General features: G+C 35.8%; 1 protein-coding gene across 1 annotated transcript; it reads left to right on the top strand.

Annotated features, from left to right (window-relative positions):
• Positions 1–1,444: 1,444 nt before the first annotated feature.
• On the top strand, positions 1,445–15,617 carry LOC132560343 (protein-L-isoaspartate O-methyltransferase domain-containing protein 1-like). Its single transcript, XM_060225015.1, has 5 exons — positions 1,445–1,496; positions 5,138–5,481; positions 6,812–7,086; positions 8,425–8,542; positions 10,034–15,617. The coding sequence occupies exons 2-5, from the start codon at positions 5,175–5,177 to the stop codon at positions 11,149–11,151; spliced, it is 1,818 nt and encodes a 605-aa protein (XP_060080998.1). The 5' UTR covers positions 1,445–1,496; positions 5,138–5,174; the 3' UTR covers positions 11,152–15,617.
• The last annotated feature ends 222 nt before the right edge of the window (positions 15,618–15,839 follow it).

Here is a 15,839-nt window from a genome sequence, read left to right as displayed (position 1 = left end):
TTCTTGTTTTAAGATTATTATTATTATAATTTTTATCATTACTATTTTGTTATTTTTAAACATTTGCCAAGATCATTTCACACTGGAAATTAATCATTTATAATCTTGTCATGGAAATCAATATTACCATAGTACCACTGGAATGACTTTCATATAAACAGCAAATATTAAATCAATTTACTATTTGCTTTCGCAAAAGAACGGATACGACATTTACATCCTATATAAAATACTTATGACCTGTCCGACAGTTTTTTACGGTATGTCACATGATGCGTATCCTGTTTAGGAGACACGATAAGCTTGACAGCCATTAAAACAAATAAAAAAATTAATTTATTAAATACGTTAAAAATAAAGTAGCACGTCAGAATGCTAAAATACATGTTTTAATATCGAAAGACTCTTGTTTCGGAAACTGACAGAAGCAAATATAATTTTAAACCGTATGTAAACATTGAACAAGGAACCCGAAAAAAAGCCGATGACCTTTTACATTACAGAAATGGCGGCCCGAAGAGAAAGGCTGTTAACAAACCAATTTCAACCACCGCCACAAATATCATAACTCCAACTTGTTGCATAATATCAGAATGAATAATGTCTCTTATTATCCACTAATTTATTCTTTTAATTACATACACTTTTCCTGTTTTCTTATATTTTTATTTCCCGAAACCGAGAACGCGTGAGTGCGGCCTCGTTTTGGCGAGTAAATTATGAAGGTTCAAGAAATAGAAATAAACCAAAAAGTACTTAAAAAGTTCATTTAGAAAAACAAGATAAAATTATTGTGATCACTAAATCATGCAAATTTACTCGGTTTCCACAGATCAATATACAGACAATTTGTTTTCGGATTGGTGAAATTATTAACTGCGTTTTGAGCAACACAATGTTACTATTTTCGCCGAAGGAAACGCAAGCAAAAACGAAAACTTGGTCAATATACATATTTGACATAGAAAAACAGATTAAAATGAATGATGCACGTAATAAACGATGGTCAAGAAGTGTAAAACAATTTGATTTCGTGTGGTTGCTATTTATATTTTATCCGTATATGTCACAGTTACAATGAAAATCGCAAAAAATGTTCAACTTACCTATCTTTTCAATAGCTCATCGCCATTACACGTATTTTGTGGTGGGAGGTTAATGGCACAGCATTCGAAAATGGTTGGCTGTTCCGTCACCATTCGGAAGTACTTTCGATTTATCTTGATATCAACGCAAATTATATCACTGCTGTCACTGAGCAACGTTTCTTGAATTTTATTACAAAATAAACATATCAAATTTACCTTAATCTCTAAGACACTTTTTAAGAAATAGCAGTATCATTATGACAATAGCTAAATTTTCTTGTGTAATGTTTTTGTACAACGTTCATGATGCGTGTGCGTGAAGACTGACGTCATTCACTGTTGTTGTTTTGGTTTTTCACTACGTATCTCCGAACTTTTGCACGGATTCTTTGCTTTTGGATATATCTGGTAAGATTCGCAACTTAGTACATATTGCTAGATATGTCTACTTAACTACAAACCGAGAAAAGTTATGTGAACAATGCAGTGTCATGCGAGCTGATGTAAATCGAACGGTGCAGATTCAAGTAGAAATGAGACCGTGCAATCTGTCAGTAACAGCTGATGGTCGTCTTTTGTTCACGGCTAAGAAACGAAGCTAACTCGAACATTGAAGCATTGAATTGTGCTATTTTAAATAATATGGATGCGGATATGGATGGGTGTTTTAATCAATGATAAATCATTTATCAAACTTGCAAAAGAAAGAACTGAGTAATAATGGCTATACATTGATCACGTGACCGTTTGTTTATATTATTCATTACGTTTGGCCATGAAGGATATGAAAGGTTTTCTAAATCAGTTTCATGGGAACGGGGCTTTTCCCCAACATGTCGTTCGCGGTTTTTTATTGCCACTTATGTCATAATATTAGAAAGAAACTGAATAGCAGTCTGTATGACAAATTAGAACAACTTGCAAACCGTACATTTTGAACCGTATTTATAGGATTTTTTGAGTTCCCAGTAGAAGTATATTGGTCTTAGTCTAGCACTGCGAAGATCATTGGGTTAGCAGGCAAATTTGTTGATGCAGTATTTTCACTAGCTAGGCAGATAGATGTCAGGTCTATAAGTCTGTCAATATAGTAGCATCCATGACAAAATAATTTGCTTATATTAGAGTTCTTTGCACCATTAATACTGTAATAGGAATCATAATATGTGTCAAAATATACCCAGGAATTTCCCTTGGATTATATATACATAGGCCCATGCTCAACCAACTGAGCTATCCTGATCCTCTGTCATTGAACTTGTATGATATATGTTAACATACCTCTTCACTGCATGGCAGATCCAGAGGGGGATGCACCCAGCGTTCACCTCCCCCTAAAATTAGCCAAGTGATCAAGTTTTGTGAGAATGAAAATTGAATTTTCGTCAGACCATATGCTTAAAGGTCCACTGCTATTCAATCAAATACAAACTGGGGACATTATATGTTAGTATTCTTAAAGAATCAAGGCTTCTATGCCCCGAAGCAGACTCTGACAATTTGTTACTTTTTTAACTACCCAAAGATGGTCATTAGTTCTCATTCTTTCAGGTGAATAAGAATGGACCTGAAGGGAGGGTTATCATATCATTCCTATGCAACACTGTCCCTTTAGCTATTTTTTTAATTAATTTTAAATTTTAAAATAGCAACCGCATGTTACCTTTACAATTAGTTTCAAAATTATAAACATGGATAAGGAAGCATCAGATATGCAGTTTGATAGATAATTTTTCCACATCCAAAATGCAAATATTCTTTTGTACACTTTTTAGCCCACCATCTGATGATGGTCTGTGGTCCGTCATCAGTTAGTAAACAATTTTTGTTATTGCTATTTCTTGAGAAGTTCTTGATGGATCATTCTCAAATTGCATATGAAGATTTCTCTAGGTCTCCAGTTGTGTCCATGTAATTTTGACAATGATCAGAAAAACAAAATGGCCGAAAGGTGGCCATCTTGAATTTTGATTTTGAAAGTTTGTTATCACTATTTCTTGAGAAGTACTTGATGGATCTTTCTTAAATTTCATATGATGGTTCCACTTTGTCCCTAGTTGTGCCCATTTGATTTTCAGTATGATAAAAAAACACAAAATGGCTATCAGGCAACCATCTCGTATTTTAATTATGAAAGTTTGTTATTGCTATTTCTTGAGAACTGCAGCATATAAAAAGCTGTAAGAGCTTTGGAAGGATATCATAGGCGAACAATGGGACTCCAGTCACATATATGTAGCTACCTTTAAGCAAAGTATGCTGCTGGATTTATTTTCATAAAACAAGTCATTTGCAAAACCAGCCTGATATCTTTTTCAGCTTTTTGGGGATTTCCCCCTTGCTGAGGGTTCCCCTTGCACCCTGAACCCCCAATTTGCTTCATGCATTGCCTCAGTCAAATATCTCTGTCATTCTCCCCCATATATGGGACTTCACTTCTTTGCATGTAGAAAAACATAAAAGACAAACTCCGATAAAAAGGATGGGGGAGCAGGGGGATTTTTCAGTTAAAAAGAAAATTGTGCTCCCTTGAACCTGAAATCCTGGATCTATGTCTGATCTATCACTTTCAATTTCACTGCATCAGTTAGTAACTCAACAGGCACATGATATAACCTACAACGAAGTATCGGGCAGTTGATTTGGAAACTTGCTTCACAGTAGTGATGCTGCTATTTCTTTCTTTAAGTCAACGAAATCATAGGCATACCTAATTTGCCCCCGTATTGCATTATTTTCATCTGCGAACATTTGACCGAAAATTGAAATCTGTACATATATACCTTTGAAACCCATGGCACACATTCGTAATTTGTGAACCATTGACCCCATTCATTATGCTCTGTTAACACATGGATCAAACATTGTGATCTTTGATCCCTTTACCACCTAGTGTGGTCTTTGAATGTTTGACTGTCATATTGTGATTTGTGAACCTTTGAATCCTTGTATAGTAATCATTGAACCTGTTAGATCCATGTACATCGTAATCTGTGAACATTTGATCACATAAGACATATCTTTGTTACCATCTCTTTTTGTTTTAGGTCACCTTACTCAAAGGGTGAGGATAACCAATAGCCATTGTGTTTTGACCATCATCAACAACCTTTGTTGTAATATTTATTTTTTTAGGTCACCTGACTCGAAGGGTGAGGATAACCTATAGCCATTGTGTTTTGACCATCATCAACAACCTTTGTTGTAATATTTATTTTTTTAGGTCACCTGACTCAAAGGGTGAGGATAACCTATAGCCATTGTGTTTTGACCATCATCAACAACCTTTGTTGTAATTTTTTTTTTAGGTCTGGAAATGTCAGGATGACCAGATGGAGCATCAGACTATATATCCTAAACTGTTATAATCTGTGAAACTTTGACTACAAACTTTTGTGATCTATTAAAACTTACACTGTTGTAATACATGCACCTTTGACCTTTACTATTGTAATATAAGAACCCTTGGTCTTTACTGTTGTAACATATGCACCTTTGACCTTTACTGTTGCTATCTGTGAACTGTTGACCTACAAATTTTTGGGATCTATGAAAACTGATGCTGTTGTAATCTATGAAACCTTGACCATCATTGTTGTAATCTATGAACCATGAACCCTTGACCTTCGTTGTTGTAATTTATGAACTGTTAACATTTACTGTTGTAATCTATGAACCCTTGACCTTCTTTGTTGTAATCATGAACTGTTGACCTTTACTGTTGTAATATACATCATTGGCCTTGAATTGCATATTGTGATCTTTGTTGCTGTGGAACAAAAGTAGTCTTTGCTAAAGACTAACCACAATATACTACTGGATTTCTTTAGTTTGATCAGTTGAAGCTCAAACTATATATCTAGTAAGCCAGGGTCCAAGGTTTGAATCCTTATGTAGGTAGTGCAATAAATCAAGACCTCTGTTACACGAATGACGTCACTCTTTATTCTACTGTAGCATTGATTCCTTGACATCACACAGGTGTGATCATATATCTTTGACTTCATCATGAATTGTTGAACTAGTCTGGTAAAATTATGCTGTTTCAGAACTGCAACTTTGTGAAATTGACATCCAACAACAGTGATGGGTGGAGCGGTGAGTACAGGGGAAGACAATGATGAGCTAGTGGATAACTTGGTGGGTGCTGAATACATAAAAACTTCCATGGTAGAGAAAGTATTCCGGGCTGTGGACCGGGCCAACTATTATCTGCCTGACCAGCGAGGAAATGCCTACAAGGATCTGGCATGGAAACATGGACACCTCCACCTGTCTGCTCCATGTATTTACTCCGAGGTGATGGAGTCCCTTCTTCTAGAACCTGGGAAATCTTTCCTCAATTTGGGAAGTGGTACAGGTTATCTAAGCACAATGGTGGGACTTATACTTGGTAAGTACCTTTATATCTTAACACCATGGTGGGACTTAATACTTGGTAAGTACCTTTATATCTTCACACCATGGTGAGGCTTATACTTGGTAAGTACCTTTATATCTTAACACCATGGTGAGGCTTATACTTGATAAGTACCTTTATATCTTAACACCATGGTGAGGCTTATACTTGATAAGTACCTTTATATCTTAACACCATGGTGAGGCTTATACTTGGTAAGTACCTTTATATCTTAACACCATGGTGAGGCTTATACTTGATAAGTACCTTTATATCTTAACACCATGGTGAGGCTTATACTTGGTAAGTACCTTTATATCTTAACACCATGGTGAGGCTTATACTTGGTAAGTACCTTTATATCTTAACACCATGGTGAGGCATATACTTGGTAAGTACATGTACCTTTATATCTTAACACCATGGTGGGACTTACTTCACCATAGCCATGGTAAAGTGGAGCATTACACTATTTTCTTACTTATTATTTTCTTTTCACCATTTTTTTTTTTAATTTTAATGCCCAGATGCATTCATATAAACACATAATTCAAATGGTGAAGTGAACCATCTCTGCCCCACCCTAAATTTCCTCAACCAAGACATATTTTTTGTTATTTGTGTGTTTATTTGAGTTAATAAGGGTGATCAGAAAAAAATGGTTGAAAAAGTTAATTAGTAAGTAAACAGTGTAATGCTTCATTTTACCATGGCCCAGCCCAACCCTAAGTTTCCCCAACCATTGTTATATAAAAAAATAACAAAATATAAAGTGGCGTCACTTTACCATTATGGTATTTTGACCCTGGTTCATTTCCCCATGCTTCACAATACCATGCTACACTGGGTATATATTTATACAACATGGACTTTAAGTCAATGTCTGCCAATAACTATGTGGTGTTATGATGATAGTTTATATAATATATTCTAATAATAGCTGTATGTGAAAATGTTGGTGTGAAAGTGTGTGTATTTTTGTATGAGTTATCTCCCTTTATATATGATCTACTTCACTTTAGTCACCCCAGAGAGAAATTATATAGGGTTTGCCTTTTGTTCAATCCCACTGACTGAATTTGTGTTACATTTTTCGTTGATAAAATTTGTTGAAATGATATAAGTTTGCCAACATCTATTGAAGTTATTGAAGTATTTATCAACAAGTGTCATATCATTGTCCTGTAAAATAAAGGCCACCTGTTACTGTAATGTGTTTAATGCAAAAAAGATGTGGCTGGTCAAGAAAGATTAGTGAATGAAATTCATATCAATTTATTTTAAAATACCTGTTGTTGATATTTGTCTTTGTGGTTGTTTGAAGGTCCCTATGGAATTAACCATGGCGTGGAATACCACACAGATGTGATCGAATATGCACAGAAGAGACTGGAAGAGTTCAAACTAAAGTGCAAGACTTTTGATGATTTTGAGTTTTGTGAGCCCAGGTTTGTCCAAGGGAACTGCCTCCAGATTCCTTCCAGTTGTCGTCTGTATGACCGGGTATATTGTGGTGCCTCTTGTCCTCCTGAACACGAGAACTACATGAAGAATCTGTTGGCTGTAGGGGGAATACTTGTAATGCCAATTAATGATCAGGTACATCTTAAAATCTATCTTCTGTAGGAATGCAAGGATTCTGAAGCACGCTTGGGTGAAGGCAAATTTGTATAAATGTTTTGGCTGATCCCCTTGGGTTAAAAGGGTTGGGCCCAATGGGAAATGATTATAAATCATTTTCCTTTAATTTGGTTGAAGGGATTTCAGGGAAACAAAGCCAGATGCGTGATACATGCCCTATGAGCCTCTTATTTGGTTTTTAAAGTGGTTCCTATTATCTTAGTAGCTAAGAGGTACAGGATGATGCTGTTTGGTTATTTGTATATTGCTTTCAATCGCTATTGATATTAGTAAAAAAATATTGTCAAATTTTAACTTTCAGTTTTAATAAGGGGTCACATGTGGAAAAGTCTTTTTCGGGTAACACAAATAAATAATCTGAAGCTGTACAGTGTTGAGTCTAGATATGTAATATAAGGTTGAAACTAATTATCTCAAAATTCAAGGGATTGTGGAAAACATTTCGACTTCTCCGAATTTGGACTCAAAGTGTCCAAATAAGGTTGACAATGTTATTTTCCTGGCGTTGATTATGGTTGTACAAAGTAGGGGCTACGATAGCATGGTACGTTGTATTACAAACAACATAATTTATTCTGTTATTTGAAATGGCAGTTAATAAACAAAAACATTTGCTAATTTCTCCTTTAATTGCGTATTCATTCAAACAACAAAACAATTCAATCAAAGACGTTTTTACTCGCGTTATTTCATTCTGCTCATGTGTACACTACCCTTACTGACCAAGCACATATAGATCATATATTTTACCGAATGACGGACAGAGACCAAGTGTTGTGTGTATGATAGACTGATATGCTGTAATTAGCCATGTGTTATGTACAGGTGACTTTCTATTCTGTGTATGTATTGACCAATTTTGTCAGAAGATGTGCCAATGTTTTGACAAAAATTGATTTACAATTGAAGGGACTGGAAAATCGCTTGACTCAACCAAAATTTCGACTCAATGAAATTTGAGTCATCCGAACTAAAATCACAGAGATACAGATGGAAAAATATTCGGACTTGAAAATTCTTTTGACTCAAACAGAATTTCGACTCAAGCGATTTCAAGACAATGAGTTTCAACTGTATAAATTGCTTGAACGGTTAGCTACCATGATTACGGAAATGATTGGCCCATAAGTAAGATATTGTATGGGTGAAAAGCCTGTCATATTGTTTGCCAATCATTTCTAATTATATGGTGTTTTTATTGGTAATTTCAAATGAAAGTTAATTTTTTCTGCTGCTATTTGTAACAATTTTAAAGATCAGTTTTAGTTGATGGTTGAAAGAATATTTGGGTTGTAGCTTTTGCAGATTCGTCGTACCGGGGAGACAGCGTGGGAGAACAAGGGTGTTATGACTGTATCATTTGCAGCACTGATTTTTCCTCTGAAGGAGGAGTTGGAGGATACTGTAGAGCTGCGTAAGTACATCATCCTCATCTTAAAGCTTCCCAGTTCTTTGTAGGCGTTATGTACCCTTCACATCATTATTTCTTACATGATGACAAAAATAGCAGGAAAATTTCAGAATGTGGGATTGACAGGTGAAAAAGTATCATGCATGAAGGTCTAACTTGGTTGATTTGAGGCAGAAAGTTTAGACCACATTCCTGGAAGATATGTAAAATTGGGGCTTATATGTAGTGAAAATTTCAGTATATTTGTTCAAAGAAAGTACCTGATCTGCAAAACTGATGCAAGCTGTAATCTACAAGACTTACAGGGAACAAACGTGTCTTATCTTTTTAGTTTATAAATGATTGACTGTCCCTCCTGCATCTGTCAACTTTTCCTGTAAATCACTTCTAGTTATGAATGACCAACTAAGCAGATATTTGCGAAATTTGGTTTGAAGCACCCTTAGGGATAGAGGGAATAGTTTTGTATAAATGATGGGCCTGGGCCTCCCTAGGTCCTGAAGGGTGGGACTCAATAGGGAAAATGTATCAATTTCTTTAAAATCTCTTTTTCTGTAGGAATTACATGATTATGTCCAAATTTGGTCTGAAGCATGTTTAGGTGAAGGGAAATCAGTTCTATATAAATGATGAGTATCTGCCCCATGGAGCGGGAGGGGCGGGACCTAATAGGCAAAATCTATCAAGTTGTTTAAAATTTATCTTGTTCTTGAGGAATTTCATGATATTGTCTGAGTTTGATGTGATCCATACTTAGATGAAGGGAAATTAATTTTGCATAAGTGGTGGGTTGCAGCATTTCCTAGGGGGAAAGGACAGGACCCAATATAGGAAATACAGCAAATTCTTTAAAAAACAACTCCTCCTGTAGGGATGTTTGGATTTTGTCCACAATTTATCTGAAGCATTCTTTGGTAAAGAAGAATCAGTTTTGTTTAAATGTTGGCCGCAATAATGAAAATAGGGCATTTTTAAAAAATCATTCCTATGTACAAGTGCCTGGACTCTGTCCCATTTTGTTTGGATGAATGGGATCAATATTTTAAGAACGATAGGTTAAGGCCTCCTTTAGGGGGAGGGGTGGCACACTTTAGGAAGAAATGGAGCAAATTTAGTCTTTCTTCTGTTAGAATGATTCAGATTTGATCTGAAGCATCCTTGTTGAAGAAAACTTAGTTTTGTACAAATAGTACACCTAGCCCCTCCCTCTCCCCCACTCCTTAATGAGGACAGACAGAGCCTAATAAGTGAAATAGGAATTGTTTTAAGAACTTTTATTTCCTTTAGATTAATCAATATAGGCATACTAAACCAGGTGAGCAGTACAGGTGCTACGGCCCTCTTGATTGTCAAATTTTCAAAATGTAAATGTGGGTTAATAAGTTAATATAATTAGATTCACAGACATATGACCAATGATAAAATGGAGACATTGCATAATGGTAGGTTGAAAAGCAGTAGAGATAATTGTTTGGATTTCATTGTATGTTTCAGCGGAGGCAAACATTCCAATCCTACAGGGTATTTGCCGGGATGGCATCCGGAGAGTACTTCGTACCAATATATACAAAGAACATCCATCTTTAAATGCAATCCGAAAGCGACCTGCCAAAAAAGAGAAGGTGAAACGCCAGAGAAGGAAGCACATTAACATGGTGCCGATGAGTATGGGAATGATGATTCTGGGCCAGTTTGATGGGAGCGATGAGAGTGATGATGACAGTATTGGTAATCATCAGAGTCGACCATGTAGGGACGAGGAGAATATCTCTGGGTCAGACAAAGAACAAGAGGGGTCAGATGAGGAGGGAAGGCATCGCCAAAGGTGTGCTCATCAAGGAATGGAGGAGGATATAGAGGAAAGCATAGAAGAGGAGGAAGAGGAGGAAGAGGAGGATGAGGATGAGGAAGAAGAGGAATTTGAAACCACCGGTAGGAGGAGAGCTACAGCACGACAGACATTACATGAACTCGCTACAAGGCTAAATGAAGTCAGGACGCGTTTAAATGTCCAGAGACAACTGGACCAAATGTCGAGGCGACAACCCAATGAGGAAGAGGAGGAAGATACAAGACATGAAGAAAAGGGTGAAGTGAAAGGGGAGAAAGAGACTGAGTGTGAAAATGATAATGATGAAGGACATTTGGAGGATAGTGAGGAAAATGAGGAGGAAGCATTACAAGATAAGATTGATGAACAGGGTTCTCTTGAGGACTTGGAGAAAGAAGATATGGAGCTAGATTTTACAGACATGCTTCCTCTTCCTCCTTTTCCATGTTCTAGTGGCAGTCCCCCGCACAAGCAACGCTACTCCTCCAGTACAAGTGTGGACACCTCTGAAACATCTGGCATTGGCTCTCTCTCAGAGGCATCAGCCATTGGCTCTCTGGGAGAGGACACAATTCTAATGCAGGCTATGAGCTCGTCCTCTTCTCAAGGTAGCAGAGCAGATGGCAGTCCGGAGGAGTCTTTCATGGACAGTATAAAACAACCCACAAAATGTATAGATACAGTTCCTAAGGAGTGTGTTAAAACTTACATGAAGGAGAAAATCAACTTACTGCCCCTCCCTGAGGCCCTGAAGGCCTTTCTCATGTACTACAGAGACTAATGTTTGACTGGAGTGGCCTCCCTTGCTCCCTAGTCAAAGTCATGTAGATAATACATACATTTCTGATAATACAGTTTAAGCTTGACACTGAAATCTTCATGCAGTGTTGTAAGTTTTACTGCAAATATTCAGACTCCAAAACAATGACAGAAAAGACAGAAAAAGTGTTTTGTTTAGAACAGAACTTGTTGATAAAGCATTTACATGTACAGAGATTGTTGGGACAATTATACATATATACACAATACAGCCACAGGTACTGATCTCAGTTCACCTGTAGGTTGGCTATTGTATGTGAACATCCCAGGAGAAATAATGGTGACTTCTGTGTGTATCAACAGTAGTACTTGTGGTTACAGAAACCCCATTCAATTTCCTGTTGACAGTTTTTTTAAGATTTGTATTTATTTGAAGACTGGTGCCATGATCATGTGATATGAATTAACCTATAGATTTGCCGATTAAGTAACATTTGCATTAGTTTACCTGGTCTGAAAAACCAGTGAGCTTTTAAAATGGCACTGCAGCCATCAACTTTACAGCCATCCAGCAACTTATTTTTAAAAAAAATTGCTTTCATTCATAAACGACTGTGTGGATTTTGACCAAATTTGGTCAAAAGCATCCTTTAGGGAGCAAGTTATGTAAATGGTGGTTTACAGCCCCTGGCTCCTCAAAGGCAAAGATGGGAAATTTAGCAAGTTCTTTAAAATCCTTCTTCTGCAGGAATGCTTGAAGTCTGTACCAGTTTGATGTGAAGCATCCTTGGATAAAGGGGGACCAATTTTGTAAAAAAAAATGGTGGGTCTTTGACCCCTGGGGCAGGAGAGGCAGGTCACAATATGGCAATTACAGCAAATTCATTAAAATCCTACTCCTCCTGGGTGAAGGGAAATCAATTTTGCATAATGGTGGATTTCCATCCCCTGGGGCAGGGCCCATGAGGGAACTTCTTTTATGGAAATGCCTTGATTCTGTCTGCATTGGTGAGAAACATACCCTGGTTGAAAGTAACCCTATTTTGTATAAACCAGAATCAGACCCCCACCCTAGGGACAAGATTTCTGAAAATTCTTCCTCTGTTCAATCATATTGTCGACATTTGGTCTGAAGCATTCTTGGATGAAAGAGACTCAGTTTTGTATGTTCTAACTTGGACCATAAGGCTGACTTTATAACTGAATTAGCCAGGTGAGCAGTACGAGCCCCATTGGCCTCTTGTTTGCTATATAGGAAGTTGTTCATCTATAGCATAAACTGCAAATTTTCCTTTTGAAGGAGATGCTAGTTTGTCAATATATGGTTGAATTGCAATTGAAATATCACAGCTTGGTGTGGTAGATGTGGAACATCAATAATTCAAGCTTCAACATAGCCTGGACACACACGACTGTTGTCTCTATCATCACTGGTCACTAATGTGACGTAGACAATGACATCAGGATACTTAATGATGTACTTAGATTTCAGAGAAGTTAGAGACAAGATGTCAATGTGTCCATGGATGTTGCACTATATTAGCAAGATCCTACTGAATTAATTTGGAATATATTACACAGATAACATTGATTTAGTAGTATTATCTGTATATGTACCCAGTACACAGTTTCTTTGTGATGTATGTAAGCAAACAACAAAAGTTTTAGACTGTGATATTTTCCCATTTGTTGAAAAAAATGTATATTGAATTATTAAAGTAATATGTATACAGCACTGAAGTATAATTTTTCATGCAATGTGTTAATTTAAATGTGCATATCCCAGAAAAGTTGTATTTAATTTCTTCAAGTATCTGTTGTATCTATATTGACATGACTGGTTTTTCCCAAACATTACCATATTTATCCAGAAATAGACCCATACAAGGTGATAAGCCCGCGGTGTATCCATTACATTGTAAGTTAAAGTACCAGCAAATGCTATTTCAAAATCTCTAAAATAAGACATGCACCCGGCTACTTCTGTCATAGGTATGTGTTTTGGCCCTGGTCTTAATTGCATACATGTATATAGAAGATGAATTAGGTGTTTTCATTGCTAAATGTTAAAAAAACATTGTTTGATAATTATAACGATGATAAACCCATTTGACAAAGGTTGAATACTGAAGGGTTTTCCCTGGTCTTACCTACTCTGGTTATGTGGAGAAGATAGCTTTACATGTATAAGATACATGTTGAAATGTTTCGTTGGTTTTAGTTTAAAAGTTGTGCATTCAAGATATACAGTAAACCATTAACATCAATGATAGTGTGCAGTGTTCACCTAAATCTCTGTAATACTATTCACCTGTTCTTGATGAAATTTCTTATTTCAAAATTTTGAAACTGACATCAGAATGCTTCTCCATCTATACAACATTTTTTATGAATATAAATGTCAGTTTTACTGGCCTAGTCATCTTCTTTGATTTCTATTGACTTCAGATGAAATGTTTTTGCATTTCTTTATTAATACTGCATTTCTTTGTCTATATATATTCTTCTGAATGTTTTCATTTTCAATGTAATAAAATTTCATACCTATGCAAATATATGTATCTGCATAAGATTTTCAAACATGTATACTAGATTATATAACCCTTTAATTGCTTTTGTCTCCAATTAGCTTTGGTTTTAATAGCATTGTTCATTTACAAACATGCATGTTTCATTCAATGTGATGAATGCTTCATTTCTTGAAACCATAATTTTGCTTCTCCTCATATGAATAATTCTGTTATAGAAATGTGGCATAAAATCTTCAATATCTATCATTTTTAAGTGTGAAAGATTCATTTTGGTCGAGTTCAATTAAAATTGCATTCTTTTAGCATAATGCAATGGTGAACCATATGACACCTGTAATTATGGATGAGATACCTAAACACCTGGCCGGAAGGGATTATAGTGGCTTACAATACATGAGAGTAGAATTAAATAAATACCAATACTTTCCAGTGATGGAAAATCATTTAAAATCCAGTATTGATTATCCACGAAAAAAAAATTATAAAGGGTTTTCAGTGTAATTAATCCATTTTTCCATTGAATATTTTCTGTGTAACTTAAACCTTAAAAAACCGACTTACCCAGAATTTCCAAAAGAATGAATATTATTGGCAAGTGCTGTCTTTATATTTCATAATGAGAATGTGGTTTCAACTAAAACAAAATGATAAATTATTGCAGGAAAATTTACCATTGACTGGGCATACCAGATGCAGTTAAAGGATAAGATAAGATTGGTTTTATGTCCAATCACTAATACTTTAGCTAGCTTTAAGTGATTATGAAATTCATAGGGTACAGTGTATGTATGTTTTAGATTTGAATTGTAGGATCAACATATGTTCATGCTATTTAACGTGAAAGTTCTTGTTCGTGAGAAAAAAAGAATCATACTTTTGTAGATTATATTGCATGGCAAACCTAACATACAGCTATAATCCTATTTCTCCTTTGAATAAAAGCTGTTTTTTGACACAAGTTATCTTCGTTAAGATTCCATAGGAGGTGTGACTAGACAGGTTCATTGTAATCTGAAATCTACATCCCTGATTTAGTTGTTCATTCTGCCATATTTTTATGCCCCCGCCATAAAATTGGGAGGGCATATAACATTGCCCATGTCTGTCCCGTTCTGCCGTGGTTCAGTTTAATGTTAGCACCTAGCAAGTTCATTTGCTGGACAGATTTTGGTCAAACTTTGCACAAAGGTTAATTATGAGTAAACTTCAGACACCTTTTGTTGTGGGTGATCAAGACCAACGTTACGCTTACTATATATAGAAAATCATTGACCAATTCAATTTAAAGACTTAGCAACTCATTACTTTATGGAATTTGGTTGAACTAGTATACTTTGGACATCGTACATTGTTATGTTTCAGAGATACAAGGCCACAGCCTTGGTGGTGGAGGCATTTATGTCTTGCAGATACTTTGTGGTTTTTTTAAGACCATTAGTTGGCAAGAGAAGACTATGTTGATGTAATTTTATTTAATGCTAGATGTATGTGTTCTCCACATGGAAACGTCTACTGTGAACAGAATCTGTTTCTGTCATCAGAAACATATGCCTTAAATGTTTACAAAAATTACATTTCAAATGTCCAGCCCTATTTTACAAATGTTCTTTAACTTAAAATTTTTGGATAAAAAAACCCCCAGAATTCTAGGTGTAAGAGAATTCTCTCTTATGTATGCATTATTGTTGAATCGGTTTAAGTTGAAGAATATTTGGAAAATCGAGTCACATTCTAGAAATATGAATTTGACGTGTTAATGTAATTGGGATAAAGCCAAAACTTGTCCAAGTGTAAATAAGCTGAGAAAATGAGAATTCCTTTGTCGTTGGTTACCCTGTTCCCTTATTCTTGTTGATATTTGGACTTTTTCAGCATTGCCCTAATGCAATAAATACGACTGTGTAAAGATTGTTAAATATGTTGTACAGTGTAAACATTAAACTTCTTGCAGTCAGAACTTTTTATTTATTTTTTCAGTATGTTATTTCAGCTGCTAAAGATCTGGAATGTGTTTAACTTATATTTACTTGGAGAATACCTTACCTGGCAGAACGCAGAAAGAGTTAAAATAAGAGGACCATTTGGCCTGTATCACTCACTTGTCAAATTCAGTTATTCAATCAATTGAAAGTCAGATCCACTAATCATACCAAATTGTGTTCCATTCACCCAGAATCCA

Source organism: Ylistrum balloti, unplaced genomic scaffold (genome assembly GCF_031769215.1).
Source record: "Ylistrum balloti isolate Yb309-2 unplaced genomic scaffold, AGI_CSIRO_Ybal_v1 Utg371052, whole genome shotgun sequence".
In the NCBI taxonomy this organism is placed as follows: Eukaryota; Metazoa; Mollusca; class Bivalvia; order Pectinida; family Pectinidae; genus Ylistrum; species Ylistrum balloti.
The sequence above is the reverse complement of the archived record's forward strand: the minus strand, read 5'-3'. Positions and strand labels throughout refer to the sequence as shown.